This window comes from Oncorhynchus kisutch, linkage group LG10, assembly GCF_002021735.2.
Source record: "Oncorhynchus kisutch isolate 150728-3 linkage group LG10, Okis_V2, whole genome shotgun sequence".
NCBI lineage: Eukaryota > Metazoa > Chordata > Actinopteri > Salmoniformes > Salmonidae > Oncorhynchus > Oncorhynchus kisutch.
The window spans coordinates 38,483,669-38,499,370 of NC_034183.2; the positions used below are offsets into that span (position 1 = coordinate 38,483,669).

The 15,702-nt window shown below is 42.9% G+C and overlaps 1 protein-coding gene across 1 annotated transcript in view; it reads right to left on the minus strand.

Annotated features, from left to right (window-relative positions):
* LOC109897213 (collagen alpha-1(XXIV) chain-like) overlaps nucleotides 1–15,702 on the minus strand; it is a 187,836-nt gene that overhangs the window by 108,356 nt on the left and 63,778 nt on the right. Inside the window, exons 6-10 of the mRNA XM_020491764.2 lie at nucleotides 12,805–12,858; nucleotides 12,089–12,142; nucleotides 1,960–2,004; nucleotides 1,296–1,349; nucleotides 649–693 (exon numbers count right to left, since the gene is read on the minus strand). Of these exons, the coding sequence (XP_020347353.2) occupies nucleotides 649–693; nucleotides 1,296–1,349; nucleotides 1,960–2,004; nucleotides 12,089–12,142; nucleotides 12,805–12,858 (252 nt within the window). The remainder of the gene's footprint in view (nucleotides 1–648; nucleotides 694–1,295; nucleotides 1,350–1,959; nucleotides 2,005–12,088; nucleotides 12,143–12,804; nucleotides 12,859–15,702) is intronic.

The window sequence follows — 15,702 nt, forward strand, 5'->3', positions numbered from 1 at the left end:
TAATAAGAGCAGACAGCAGTCTGGGATAGTGGCGGTCTGGCAGCTTATCTGCTATGTTTTGGATTCTACCTTCACTTAAACATAATACAACATGGATGCAAGACTCTCTCTCTCTTTCTTTTTCTACATTCTTCAGCAATGGAAAACTACCAGAGACGTCTCAAACTCTTTGAGCCCTGTAGTTTTCCCTAATAGGCTGATATGTCATTCTGTCTCTGACAACATGTTGGCATAAACAAAAATGACAAACTGAGGGATTCTCCTTACATTTAATTATTTTATTTTTTTTACTTTTCATTTATCCACCTCTTCATACCCTCCTCCCAACCTTTCTATCTATGCTCCAGCCCGCGCTCTTTTCCCTCCCTCTGTTCTCTAGTGGAGGGAGAGCATGCCTGTGCTTCCTGAGGAAAGGAATGAGCTGCTCTCGCAACAGAGCAGAAGCTCGACTGAGCGAAAACAGATCCCAGACCTGCTCCCAGAGGAATCTGCTGCAGTGGGAGCCAGCACCTTGTTAACACAACACAGGCCCTCTAACAGATCAGCCGTTCCCAGTGGAGCAGACAGGTAATCCCTTCAGGAAATTAAGTATTCCCTCTAATAGAGCCGAGTAAAGTGGAGGGGAGGGTAGTAGGGAGCTGTACTTACACGTACACCTTTAGGACCTGGGTTACCTTCTGGCCCAGCCAAACCCTGCAACAAAGGAGAGCAGCATAAGGAGAGGCCATTGTCACACAATAGTGTGTGTGTGTGTGTGTGTGTGTGTGTGTGTGTGTGTGTCTGTTACACAGGGGGGCAATACACACTTCCACACATAAAACACTAAATTGTACATTTTAGACAGGTAGGGAAATAAAAAATGTGATTGCATAGACTAATTGTTTAAGTAAAAAGGAATGAGGAAACATGCCAGTCATACTCTCAGCTACATTACACTTCCTTATTATCATTGTTGTGCACACACTTTTAGTTCAAACATTTGTCGTCGACATACTTATACAACACCTTTCTTCAAAATAATTGTTATTCAATATATAGTTGAAATCAAAATGATAAGGAGTCAAGTATTAGCTATTTCAATAAAAATGTCAAGCAAAAAAGGTCACTAGTTGACAGTTTTTTCACTAAAGAGACTGAGGAGTGTGTCACTACTGTAGTTAGGGGAGAGACAGGAGGACATGATGTTCATTTCTGAGTACAGCAATATGATAGTACACAGGTAGTGATGTAGAATTCTGTGCAATGTAGACAAGCCGAGAGGATGGATGGAGGAATCTGGAGCATATTCACTGCACCTGCCTGCCAGGGTAACCTGCATCCCCAGTCACTCCTGGAAGTCCCGGTATGCCCTGCAGAGGGGGGGGGGGGGGGGGGGGGGAGAGAGAAAGAGACAAAGAGAGAGTGATGGAGAGAGAGAAAGAGAGAAAAAAGAGATGAAAGAGAGGGATGAAAGAAGATAAACATTGGCCCTCACCAATGCTGCCAACTCAGGAATAAAACAGGCACTGTTTGCCCTCACCCATCCCCTACAGCCAAACTGTAGCAGAACACACTCTCTCTCTGGCTCCTCCCCTTCCAGTTCCAGCCTGAACAATCACCTCGGGGGAACAGAGTGGCACCTGGTGCTGAAGTCATCTCAACACCTTAAATGATTTACTTTGTAAGTGTGCTGCGTGAGTGCACTCCGTTTTAGGACGTTTTGTGTTGAAAGGGGAAACATGTTAATTGTTAGCTCCTTGAGTGGCTGAGAAATGGCTGAGAACACAGAGACAGCTGAAGAGTGACTATACCAAATGTCTTCCAGGCTACAGCTGCCTGTCTCTTTCTCTCACTGTGCGTGCGTGCGTGTGGGTGTGTCATGCTCTAGCCCCAAAAATGGTCCATAATGAGATCAGTGACCTGGCGTTTTACTAAAATAAAAAAGGGACAAGTTTGACCCAATGAACGCTAAAGACTCACCTGTTCTCCAGGCTGTCCTTGTGGCCCTGGATAGCCCTTAGAACCCTGCAGGTAGAGAAAGAAAACATCTTAAATGAGACAGAGGAGAATATCACCTGCTCTACATTAAGTGTTAGGGATGTGCATCTTTCCCTTTCAAGACGATTCGACATGTACAGTGCCTTGCGAAAGTATTCGGCCCCCTTGAACTTTGCGACCTTTTGCCACATTTCAGGTTTCAAACATAAAGATATAAAACTGTATTTTTTTGTGAAGAATCAACAACAAGTGGGACACAATCATGAAGTGGAACGACATTTCTTGGATATTTCAAACTTTTTTAACAAATCAAAAACTGAAAAATTGGGCGTGCAAAATTATTCAGCCCCTTTACTTTCAGTGCAGCAAACTCTCTCCAGAAGTTCAGTGAGGATCTCTGAATGATCCAATGTTGACCTAAATGACTAATGATGATAAATACAATCCACCTGTGTGTAATCAAGTCTCCGTATAAATGCACCTGCACTGTGATAGTCTCAGAGGTCCGTTAAAAGCGCAGAGAGCATCATGAAGAACAAGGAACACACCAGGCAGGTCCGAGAAACTGTTGTGAAGAAGTTTAAAGCCGGATTTGGATACAAAAATATTTCCCAAGCTTTAAACATCCCAAGGAGCACTGTGCAAGCGATAATATTGAAATGGAAGGAGTATCAGACCACTGCAAATCTACCAAGACCTGGCCGTCCCTCTAAACTTTCAGCTCATACAAGGAGAAGACTGATCAGAGATGCAGCCAAGAGGCCCATGATCACTCTGGATGAACTGCAGAGATCTACAGCTGAGGTGGGAGACTCTGTCCATAGGACAACAATCAGTCATATATTGCACAAATCTGGCCTTTACGGAAGAGTGGCAAGAAGAAAGCCATTTCTTAAAGATATCCATAAAAAGTGTCGTTTAAAGTTTGCCACAAGCCACCTGGGAGACCCACCAAACATCTGGAAGAACGTGCTCTGGTCAGATGAAACCAAAATTGAACTTTTTTGGCAACAATGCAAAACGTTATGTTTGGCGTAAAAGAAACACAGCTCATCACCCTGAACACCCCATCCCCACTGTCAAACATGGTGGTGGCAGCATCATGGTTTGGGCCTGCTTTTCTTAAGCAGGGACAGGGAAAATTCTTAAAATTGATAGGAAGATGGATGGAGCCAAATACAGGACCATTCTGGAAGAAAACCTGATGGAGTCTGCAAAAGACCTGAGACTGGGACGGAGATTTGTCTTCCAACAAGACAATGATCCAAAACATAAAGCAAAATCTACAATGGAATGGTTCAAAAATAAACATATACAGGTGTTAGAATGGCCAAGTCAAAGTCCAGACCTGAATCCAATCGAGAATCTGTGTAAAGAACTGAAAACTGCTGTTCACAAATGCTCTCCATCCAACCTCACTGAGCTCGAGCTGTTTTGCAAGGAGGAATGGAAAAAAATGTCAGTCTCTCGATGTGCAAAACTGATAGAGACATACCCCAAGCGACTTACAGCTGTAATCGCAGCAAAAGGTGGCGCTACAAAGTATTAACTTAAGGGGGCTGAATAATTTTGCACGCCCAATTTTTCAGTTTTTGATTTGTTAAAAAAGTTTGAAATATCCAAGAAATGTCGTTCCACTTCATGATTGTGTCCCACTTGTTGTTGATTCTTCACAAAAAAATACAGTTTTATATCTTTATGTTTGAAGCCTGAAATGTGGCAAAAGGTCGCAAAGTTCAAGGGGGCCGAATACTTTCGCAAGGCACTGTATCTAGACACATGGGCTCAGGAAAAATCAGTTTCAGATTGAAATGATTCGGTGCGATTCGGTTTCATTACAGAACAAATCGATTTAATTTGGTTTGATGCGATACGATACGATTCAATGCATTAGCATTTGTTGTGTAAACACATTCACTATTCCATTCTTAACTCAAATCTGCTGCTGATGGGGCTCATGAGCTGGGCACGTCTCTGAACTGGATCTGTCTGAGCTGACGTGTGTGTGTGTGTGTGTGTGTGTGTGTGTGTGTGTGTGTGTGTGTGTGTGTGTGTGTGTGTGTGTGTGTGTGTGTGTGTGTGTGTGTGTGTGTGTGTGTGTGTGTGCGTGCATATGTGTAAATTATGTATGACTATGGTGTATGTACTATGTAGGCAACTGAGCTGAGCCATAAGAGAGATTAGGCATCTACTGTACCACTATCAGATTGGTTCTGAAATCACCATTACCCACTAATTAACTTGCAGATTAAGTGTTTGAGCTAGTAGTATAAATATTTATCGTTCACAAATTCCACCCCATCTCAAAATCGAAAAGGTTTTGACCGTTTGGAAGTTTTTACGGAGTGATCTTCTCCTCTCGCTTCGGCCATGGGGTGCGCCTCGCAATAGTGATTGGTGTCCTTGTTATGACATTTTCAACTTTACCCTGTATATCTAAAAATTACCATATACGCAGATTGTTCAAAGCAAAACTACCAAAACTATTGCTGATGGTGAACCTCAACAATCAAAATAAAAATCTAAGGCAATTCGATTCATAGTATTTGAATACATTTTCTGACCGCGGACCGATGCACTTTTATCTTAAACATTGGAATTCGGGACCGATGCTTACAGTGTATCGGTGAATCGTTACTTCCCAATACAGGGCCTCTGACTGACTGAGTTATGCACAGTGATATCTGAACTGGGTCAGCGGAGGTAGGAAAGGAGGGAAAGAGGGGAAAAGAGAGAGAGAAAGAGGGAAAGAGAGAGATAATTTCTGTTGTGATCCTGTCAGTAGGAGGCGGAATACATAGCCAGGTAGCCAAAGGTCTGTCTGTGTGCATTTCAGCCACGCAATCATAAAAAAATACAGGACCACTGAGGACAGGATGCCCAGGGTTGTCTACGGATTCTAGAACATTCCAGAGCTTCCTTCCTCCTTCCCAGCACCCGGCAGTCAAATCAAATCAAATTGTATTTATCACATGCGCCGAATACAAATGGTGTAGACTTTACTGTGAAATGCTTGATTACAAGCTCTTTTTAAATTATACAAATAAAATAGTAACATGAGGAATAAAATAAAATACACAAGAATGGAGATGCAGTGCATTCGGAAAGTATTCAGACACCTTGATTTTTTCCACATTTTAGTTTTTTACATAAGTATTCAGAGACCTGTCCCGAAGCCAGTCCTGCGTTGTCTTAGCTGTGTGCTTAGGGTTGTTGTCCTGTTGGAAGGGAGAACCTTCGCCCCAGTCTGAGGATCTCCCTGTACTTTGCTCCATTCATCTTTCCCTCAATCCTGACTAGTCTCCCAGTTTCTACTGCTGAATAAAATCCCCACAGCATGATGCTGCCTCCACCATGCTTCACCGTAGAGATGGTGCCAGGTTTCCTCCAGACGTGACGCTTGGCATTCAGGCCAAATAGTTCAATCTTGGTTTCATCAGACCAGAGAATCTTGTTTCTCATGGTCTGAGTCCTTTAGATGCCTTTTGGCAAACTCAAAGAGGGCTTTCATGTGCTTTTTACTGAGGAGTGGCTTCCATCTGGCCACTCTACCATAAAGGCCTGAGTGGAGAACCTTCCAGAAGGACAACCAATCTCCACAGAGGAACTCTGGAGCTCTGTCAGAGTGACCATCGGGTTCTTGGTCACCTCCCTGACCAAGGCCCTTCTCCCGAATTGCTCAGTTTGGCCGGGCGGCCAGCTCTAGGAAGAGCCTTGGTGGTTCCAAACTTCATCCATTTAAGAATGATGGAGGCCACTATGTTCTTGGGGACCTTCAATGCTGCAGAAATGTTTTGTTAGCCTTCCCCAGATCTGTGCTTCGACACAATCCTTTCTCAGAGCTCTACAGACAATTCATTTGACCTCATGGTTTGGTTTTTGCTCTGACATGCACTGTCAACTGTGGGACCTTATCTAGACAGGCGTGTGCCTTTCCAAACCATGTCCAATCAATTTAATTTATCACAAGTGGACTCCAATCAAGTTGTAGAAACATCTCAAGGATGATCAATGGAAACAGGTTGCACCTGAGCTCAATTTCGAGTCTCATAGCAAAGGGTCTGAATACTTATGTAAATAAGGTTTTTCTTATTTTTTTTATTTTAATACATTTGCAAAAAATTCAAATAAACTGTTTTCGCTTTGTCGTTACAGAGTATTGTGTGTAGACTGAGGAAAAACATTTATTTAAAACATTATGGAATAAGGCTGTAACGTAACAAAATGTGGAAAAGGTCAATGGGTCTGAATACTTCCCGAAAGCACTGTATATTCATGAGCTCACCTTGACTGACAGCTCTTTTAAAAGCCTATGTCAAGCAACTTGGATGCAGTGAGCAGTGTTGCAGTAAAATCATCTCAAGCAAATTTGGTGATACGCAAAGTATGATACCGGAGCTCAGAGTCATGCGTCAAAATCTTTAAGCAGTTTACTTCAAAGCAGTGTACCGATGCCTGTACCACTTTATCAGAAGCAGGTGATCAATGATGTCAGAATCTTTGTTTCGTCGAACAACCACCTGATTGGTTTGGTATTGGTTTGGTAGAAGACCAAAAGTTTACTCCGCGCATGCGCTACAGCGTGTGGGATATAATCTTTCATAATTTGGTTGCTCTAAGATCTTTTGACCAGCAGGTGCCACTAGTGTACACTGTGTTGTTCAAAGCCTCAGGTAATGATCCTATTTTCAACACAATTGGCTGGAAAGCATCAATGCTTCAGGAAGCTTTGTTCCGCATTACTAGCACAAAGCAACTTGAATATTGAAATTGCATCAATGATGTCTCTTGTGATGCACAGCAGCACTGACAGATGTGTTGACTTGAAGGGAAGCAAGTACAGGGAGTGAATTTAAAAATAAATGAAACATGGAACAAAACAACAAACACGAGTAAGTGTACAGACATTTAACACAGGAACAGAATCACGCCTCACCAAGGGGAAGCAAAAGGAATTTACTGGTGACGTCGGGTCCAAGTGCCGATGCCGAAGCAACCGGGGATGCCTCAGTTGGCTCGTCAGGCTTCCATGCCTTAGCTGGAGTGACAGATTCCCGCGCCTCAGCCGGCTCTACAGGTTCCCGCGCCTCAGCCGGCTCTACAGGTTCCCGCGCCTCAGCCGGCTCTACAGGTTCCCGCGCCTCAGCCGGCTCTACAGGTTCCCTCGCCTCAGCCGGCTCTACAGGTTCCCGCGCCTCAGCCGGCTCTACAGGTTCCCGCGCCTCAGCCGGCTCTACAGGTTCCCGCGCCTCAGCCGGCTCTACAGGTTCCCGCGCCTCCGCCGGCTCTACAGGTTCCCTCGATTCAGCCGGTTCTACAGGTTCCCTCGATTCAGCCGGTTCTACAGGTTCCCTCGCCTCAGCCGGCTCTACAGGTTCCCGCGACTCAGCCGGCCCTACAGGTTCCCGCGCCTCAGCCGGCTCTACAGGTTCCCGCGCCTCAGCAGAAGCGACTGGTCGGCGTTCTGTGGCTGGAGCAGCGCACCAGGGAGGGGGACTGTCACATCTACCCCCGCTCCCCCTCTCTGGCGCTCAACGTCGACAATTTATTCGTTATTACGCAAACCTGCCACCATCGGTATGCGCACCTGCGCCTCATGAGACTCCTGGACTCCATCACCTTCCTGATTACCTCCCTTATATCTGTCACTCCCTTTGGTTCTTTCCCCAGGCGTTATTGACTCTGTTTCTGTTTCATGTCTGTATGCTTTTTGTGTTTCTTGGTTTGTACTATGTTCTATTTATTATTACATTTGCACTCCCTGCACTTACTTCCCAACTCCCAGCGTACACATTACAACATGTATAGTCTAGCGAATTTAATTTTAAAATATAATATGGTCTATTTGTATAATTAGTAGGCTGACGCATATATACCTTTCATAATATTTCCCTTAGTGTTATTTTGCCTAACTCCTCTTTCTATCTCTATTGTTGCTTCATTACTTCCTCGCTATTTTAACAGTTAGGCTAAATGAAATAACTTTTGTTTTCCTTATTTTAAAGATTCGAATGACATGCTTAAATAAGATAGGACTAGATTTAGATGCAGATGGCTTTCACTTCTCTTCACGTAGATTGAATGGTTATGGGTCTGAATAAATAACTGCTATAGCCTACCGCCATCGCGGTAAACAAGATCTTGCTTCCCTCTTCGAATACACTATTGGTATGAGAAAAGAAAGAAAAAAACGATCCAGGAAACTATTCTAGTCTTGCTTTTCCTGCATGGGTCTCCAAGGGCTAAGGAGCGTTTTCTTAGGGAGAGAGGGCAGCTGAGCACAGGTGAGTGTGTATTGCGCAAGAGACAGAGGCTATAGGTTATATATAAGGCTAATACTGCATTGAATGCATTACCTGAAAGTCGTAGACTAGGATATCTTGAACAGGATTATCTATTTTGGATGCAATTTGAATGGAATCGATGTAGAGACAGAGACTGCTTGTGCGTGCTCTGATTTAAAGCAACGATATTCAAGTGATAGGCTGTTTTAAAACACTAAAGCTGCAATCAAAAAAATATATCTTTACATTTAAAATATGGTGACCCCCGAAAGACAGATGGAGATGTGTAAATTAGACGCGCATGCAGTCCTTATATCACTGTAGCATAGGCTATGGTGCAGCAAATGTAGGCCTACCTGTCACAAGAAAAAAAGTTACCATGAGATGATAGGTCTACATGCATTGTGAACTGCACTCCATACTGAGATGGACTGTCTGATGCAGAGAGCAGAAAGAAAGCCTTAGAGAAACCAGATATAGACATTGCATATAATTGAACAGTTCCATTTCACGTCATGCTGTTGATATAAATAATGAATTATAATTTACAGGTTTCTCGCAGCTATTTATCCCAGGAAAATGGAGTGGTTGTGGGTGGTAAATCTTTGTAAATCTCGGTAACCGGGTTCCCACCATTCAACCATACTTGATAGTGTCAAGAAAGGTTTTGTACTGGTCAGAAAACTTTCAGATGTCAAATAAATGAACAGTTGATGCTAAACTGTGTCTAAATGTAGGTCAGTTGGATGTATAATACAAGTGACTGTGATCAGTATTCCTTGACACTGTAGCCCAAAAAAGTACTCTGGTAGAGTCAAACCAGGATACATTCTATGAGCGTAAACACAACTTTATGGATGCTTCATGAAACTGAGTATTCCTAGTCTTTACCATAAAACATGATGAGAAACATCTAAGGCAGAAAACAACTGGATTACGAGAGAAATCGTAAGTAATAATTTAATATAAAATGTATAAACGGTTCAATAAAAAGGAGATATTTCCTTCAAAGCCTAGACAGCTTGCTTATAATCCTCAGTCTTTGTATTACAGCCAGATCCTGCATTTAGGTAAACTAGTGCTTAGCCTCAGCTTTTTCTTTCAATTTAACATTTTATTAAGTTTACTTGTTTTCAATCAACCAACAAAACCCATTCCACATTCACAGACATGGAAGACATAAATAATATAAGAAAAGAAAATACAAAATAAAACTAGTAAACTTCCAGCAGCACTATCAGCGTTCCTATGATCTATTTCCAGCCTTAGCTGAGACGACAAGCAAAGAATTAGTATTTACAGCACCTTACACAACATGTATCCATTTCCCTAATCACCCCCCTTCACTCTGTCCATTTGAAATATAGTTGAATAGTGGAGACCAGTGTCTATCAAACTTGGGCTGTCTCTTGTGGAGGTCATAAGTGAGCTTTCCAAGAGAAAGAAAGTCAACAATCTGGTCAATCCACATTTTAAATGTAGGAAAAGTATTGGAAGCCCACAATAGAAGAATACATTTCTTAGCAAAGTATGTGATAGTCATAAACACATTTTCTCTGTCATGATCAATAACAAAGTCCTGCTGGGCATTAAGAAGATTGATACACAGGGTCATACCAAACTGTACATCTAGTATTTTCTGTGCCCCAGTATGTATAGAGTGCCAAAATCTGGTAATCTCTCTACAACTCCAAAATACATTCATATCGGTTCCACTTTCAGAGGTACACCTTTCACGGTCAGGAGAAATGTATGTATTCATTCTATGGAGTCTCACTGGGGTGTAATACAATTTGTAAAAAAAATAAATTTAATTCGATTCTTTCATTTTTACATTAGTAGAGGTGCAGTATACTCTGTCGCAAACATCCACCCATAACTCATCACTGATAGTCAAACAAAGGTCCCTTTCCCAGATTATTTTCAAAGGAGTAAAGGAGGAGCCTCCTTTCTCAGAAAGAAGTCTACAGATATATGAGATTTTGCCTTTGATGGATTGTGCTGTAGCAAGAAGGGACTCAATTTCATTCAGCTGAGCTCTAAACCTCCCCTTGGAAGTAAATGAGGAAATGACGTGCCTAATTTGTAGATATTAAAAATAAAAATAAATGGATCTCGGCACATTTCAGTATAGTGGTTCTCTGATGAAACAGGTCTGAAAAGGTCCTGATCCCTAGAGTATGCCAAAGATTAAAGTTGGCATCACTCAGGGCTTTTGGCAAGTCTGGGTTGCATACTATAGGCGAGTGAGAACATATTTGGGAGGAAATGCCCAGGTATTTCTTACAATCCCTCCATGCTAGTAGGGTGCTGTAAATCACAAAGGTTTTGGCTATGTTGCCCACTTCACTAAAGTTATTAATGAATATAATTGAGCTTAGAGGCAATGAACCACAGGATTGGGCTTCTATCTGAATCCACATTGAATCTTGTCTGTTTGTGATCCACGTTAGCATGTTTCGGAATTGGGCAGACCAGTAGTACAATCAAAGAGTATCCTAAGTTTAACAAACAACAAATCCTTCTAACTGTAATGAGTTTTTAGTTCATTTAAAACCCTGTTGTTTTTATCTTCAACTTTATAATTTGTCATTGACGGCCATAACAACAACAAATGTTGTTGCTAAAAGTAGGTTAGCTAACTCATATTTTGGGGGGACAGTAGAGCGAAAACATTTTTAACAGGCCTGCGTTCCGTGTAGCTCCTCTCCTCCACCGTTTCCTAGGTTGTGACACAGGAACCTTCACACTCAATAAAAAGCCCACTCGGGGGTAAGGGGCTTAGGCTGAAGTCATTTCCTCTGAAAATACCTTCCCAGGGCACAGTTGATGGCCTGGGTATTAGGTTCAGCTACTGCAAACATTGGTCTGTGTCCTCCTGGGAGGCAAGGTAAAGGCCAACCTTCGGAGATCAGACCTGGGTACAAATACTATTTGAAATCTTTAAAATATATTGAGCGTTTGCTTTAGCCTGACTGGAGTTTTCTATTGGTTCCATGCAACAGGCAAGCTCTATCAAGCACAGCAACATTATTTGAAATTATAGTATTTGAACCCAGTTCCCTCAGACAAGATGAGGGCTAGCGGCTTAAAGGAGCAGTCCACAGCCAGCTGCTGCATGTGGAGACAGATAAGGGCTCTCATCTCTGAGACTAAACTGAGGAGAGTTGTGTGAGCTGTGCGTGCTGATGTATGAATTTAATTGGTTTCCTTCTCTGCTTCCTCATGCCATTTTCTCGTTTGAAGAGGCATCGGATGGTGTGCCTGTCATCAGGGGCCATAACCTCCCTCAGAATGCCTTTACTCTTAAAGATTCAGGCAAGGAGTCCCGGAGCCTGGCCGCAGACGGGTCCCGGGGCGACGCACGCATGAGTGTGTGTGTGCATGCGTGCGTGTGTATCTGTGTGCGTGTGTGTCCAGCCCTATGGAGCGACAGCAGGGTGGGCTGAGGTGGCTTAGGACTAGGAGCTCCCCGGCCCCTGTCTGAGAGACAGACCCTCTCTGTGAATGGGTAACATTATCCTGATTCCTGAACATAGCCAGGGCCCACTGGAGGCCTCTGCTTAAGGTGTGGCTAATACTTATGAAGCTTATGCAGCGGGAACATCATGTGTGAGACGAGCAGAAATAGCTCAGATTCAGAACAGAAGCTCATGCAGGGAACTCATTAAATGACAATATGATAATCTAATTGGATCCGGATCAGTTCTCATCATTCATGCCTTCAAAGAGCCAATGGAATGACAGTTGCTTTAGATAATATGTCTACAGTATGTCAGAGCCAGAGGTTAAAAAAAGCCCCGATGTTATAACCGTTAAACTCTTACCGTTGGACCCGCAAACCCTTCTGGACCTGGAAGACCTTGTGGACCTCTGTCACCCTGGAAACAAAAGGAGAAAACCATGACAACATTAGACTTGATCAAATAAGTTATTAGCAAGTCAATGAACTGCAACTATTAAGAGATATCAGATAAGGATAAGAAGGCAGATTAAAAGAGACGAAACAGGGAGCTGCAGCTGGCAATGGTTAGAACACAGGCCAACGGAAGTTTCACTGACTGATAATAGGTAGCAACTGTGCCAAAGCTTTGCAGAGAGACACTAAGATATCAGAAGATAAATATCAGAGGAATACAGGATGTGATTAGAGATGAAGAGAATAATAAAAGGAAGTTGAATTGAGAGTGAGAGAGGAGAGGAGGAAATACCGATCAGAAAGAAGGGTTAGAAAACCTCTAAACGTGTAGTTGTGGAGTCAGATGTCAGAACAGATGTTGCTAAAGTGAAGTTGAAAGATATGGGGCAAGAGTGGTTGAGTGAAGTATTCGTTTTTGAACGGGAGAATCAGGAAAGGCAAGAGATTGAGAGTGAGAGCAGAAGATGGAAAGCAGAAATAGAAACCAGTAGCGAGGGATTGAGGGACAGTTAGATGTTGAGAGAGAGATAGAGAAACAGAGAGAGAAACAGAGAGACAAAGCCATGCTGTCTGTCTGTCTGCCTGTCTGCTGGCCAGAGTAGACTAGGTCAGATCATTCTTTACCTTGTCTCCTGGCGGGGCCTGACCTGGGGACAGTCCTGGATCGCCCTTAGAGCCCTGACAGTGACACAGAGAGTCAGGGTCAGCACTTATTTATAGCAGCCAGAACCCCCTCCACTACATACTGTACAGGGGAGATCAAAGTGCAAAGGTTAAAAAAAATAATCTGTGATGCTCTTTACTGTGGCAAAGTTCGCCACCCGTTTCAACAGTACCGTCTTTTCCAATAACAACAAAGTGACTCATTCTTATCGGAGTCTTATCGGAGTCTTATCTCCTTTATGACTGAGAGATCTGTGCTGTTCCTCCGTTAAGGTTGACATGGCTTTCTCTGCAAAGTGTCTTTCAAGTCTCAGCCAATGACTGGAGACCTGACTCAGTTATTGACAACTGTGATTGGTGGGGAACGGGTCCTAAGCTTCTCTTGAGTTACAAAGCCACCCCACAGATGAGGAGATACAGACAGTGGAAACGTACACACACTAACAAAGGGACAAAATGCTACAAAAGGATGACTGCTTTGTAGACACCTACTTTCCCCTTTTTAACCATAACATGTCATAGTAATTCAAGTTTATTCTATACCCTCCACTCAATGAAAGTCCAAACATTTCCCAGGCCATTGAGTACTCTTACTTCAGTACGCCTAAACATGACATTACATTCAATCCACATTTTCTGGGCCTGAGACAAATGTTAAGCCAGTGTTTTATGTACCCTCTTAACAGAAGTCTACGTTTAGACTTGGGTCCTCCTGTCTGATCAAGGGATGCTCTGCCTGAGTACAGGTGACACCTCAGAGGCCTATACTACAATACCTGTTCATCACTACTGATTACCTGCTCTCAACAGGTATTTCTCTCCGGGGGTTGAAGCATTACATTTCACTGGTTTTGACTGACAGCCCATTCAAGCATTCAGCTGTTAAGGGCAGGGAGGGGTGTGTGTGTGTGTGTTGTACCGCAGCAGAAGTTACTGGCAGTGAAACCTTGATTCCTTCTCTCCTCTGTTTGAAAAATGTCAACAGTGCATGGCGTTCATTTAAAGCCTCTATCAGATCCCATGAGCCATTCGTCATAACATTTCATGCTGCGCTCAAACAACCGTCAACTGAAGCTTTTCAGTTTTCGGCACATCAACCAGGGACCTCAGACAGACACAGGTTTGCTTGTTTTTTCTTCTTTTCTCATCCCTCTGTTTCTTCCCTTCATCCCTTAGACTTCACAACACAATTTACAAACAAAGACAAAGAGTTCCCCTCTCTCCGACCCCGCCTCCAGTGTGGGTCTGAGGATGAGTCATTGTGTGTATGTGGTGTTAGCTATAGTGATTTAGGATGTTTCAAAATAACCCAATGGGGAAGCCTCAAGGGCCATCGCTGGCCTCCCATGGTGTCCACAACAGGGTCAAAGGGCACACCAGAACACATCCATCAATGTCTGAGCCCTCTTTCTGACAAATCAGAGAGGAAAACAGGACATTGCTGTCTCTGTGTGCGGTCCGGAAGCCCTTACGGAAAAACCACATGAATTTCACATGATCCATGTGATTTTATGTGAAGTTAATGTGATAACGTGTGACAACATGTGAGCATGTGAAAACATGATCTCATGTGAAATAAATGTGACAACATGGGGATGCAACATTTCCACATGTGCTAACATGAAACTACACGCGACAACATGTGAACATGTGAAAACATGATCTTGTGTACTACAGTGCTTTCGGATGAGACTCGAAATTGAGCTCAGGTGCATGGTGTTCCCATTGATCATCCTTGAGATGTTTCTACAACTTGATTGGAGTCCACCTGTGATAAATTCAATTGATCGGACATGATCTGGAAAGGCACACAACTGTCTACATAAGGTCCCACAGTTGACAGTGCATGTCAGAGCAAAAACCAAGCCATGAGGTGAAAGGAATGGACCGTAGAGCTCCGAGACAGGATTGTGTCAAGGCATTCAGTCCAAAGTATTCAATCTTGGTTTCACCAGACCAGAGAATCTTATTTCTCATGGTCTGAGAGTCCTTTAGGTGCCTTTTGGCAAACTCCAAGCAGGCTGTCATGTGCCTTTTTACTGAGGAGTGACTTTCTAAAAAACCTGTTTTCACTTTGTCATTATTGGGTAGTGTGTGTATATTGACTAGATTCAAAATAAGGCTGTAATGTAACAATGTGGAAAAGGGGAAGGGGTCTGAATACTTTCCGAATGCAAACATGTCAATTGTAAACACTGTTAAAAGCACTGTGTATCATAATGACTCATTTTTGTTTTCACATGTGATGTGTAATGTTCCTAAAGAACATTTTCACATGTGAAATTTCACATTAATTGCTCCAATCGTGTGGTTTTTCAGTAAGGGAGATTTACATAAAGTACAATTTTCTGTCCGACTATGCACAAACAACTGAAACCTACACTTATCCACTTAAATAAATACAATTTTCACATCAGAATGATAGTTAAATTGACAAGGGGCAGCATAATGAAATTGTATAATGTTTTTGTTTACACTCCCAAATTGTGAATGGATAGGGTTTGAATTGGAGCTTACCCACCAACTACAGGGGTGTCTGGTGCCAACTCCCAACCAACTCTCACCACAGACAAGCTTAGTTAAACGACCTGGCCACAGCCACTACCCCACAGCCGTCTGCACAGCACAGCCCACATCCCACATCCCTGTCAGAGGTAGCTGAGTCTGAAAAACTCCAGCTGTTTTACTGGTTTATATGACGACTCGTGATACAGATGAGAAAGGTGACGAGCCTACAATGTATCCATCCACATTGATGGCCATCTTGAAAGTCACACAAGAATAGCAATTTAAGCTATTAAAGTAATTAAATTGCTAATAAATAAAGAAATTATCTCATGTAAAACATTAAACGAGTCT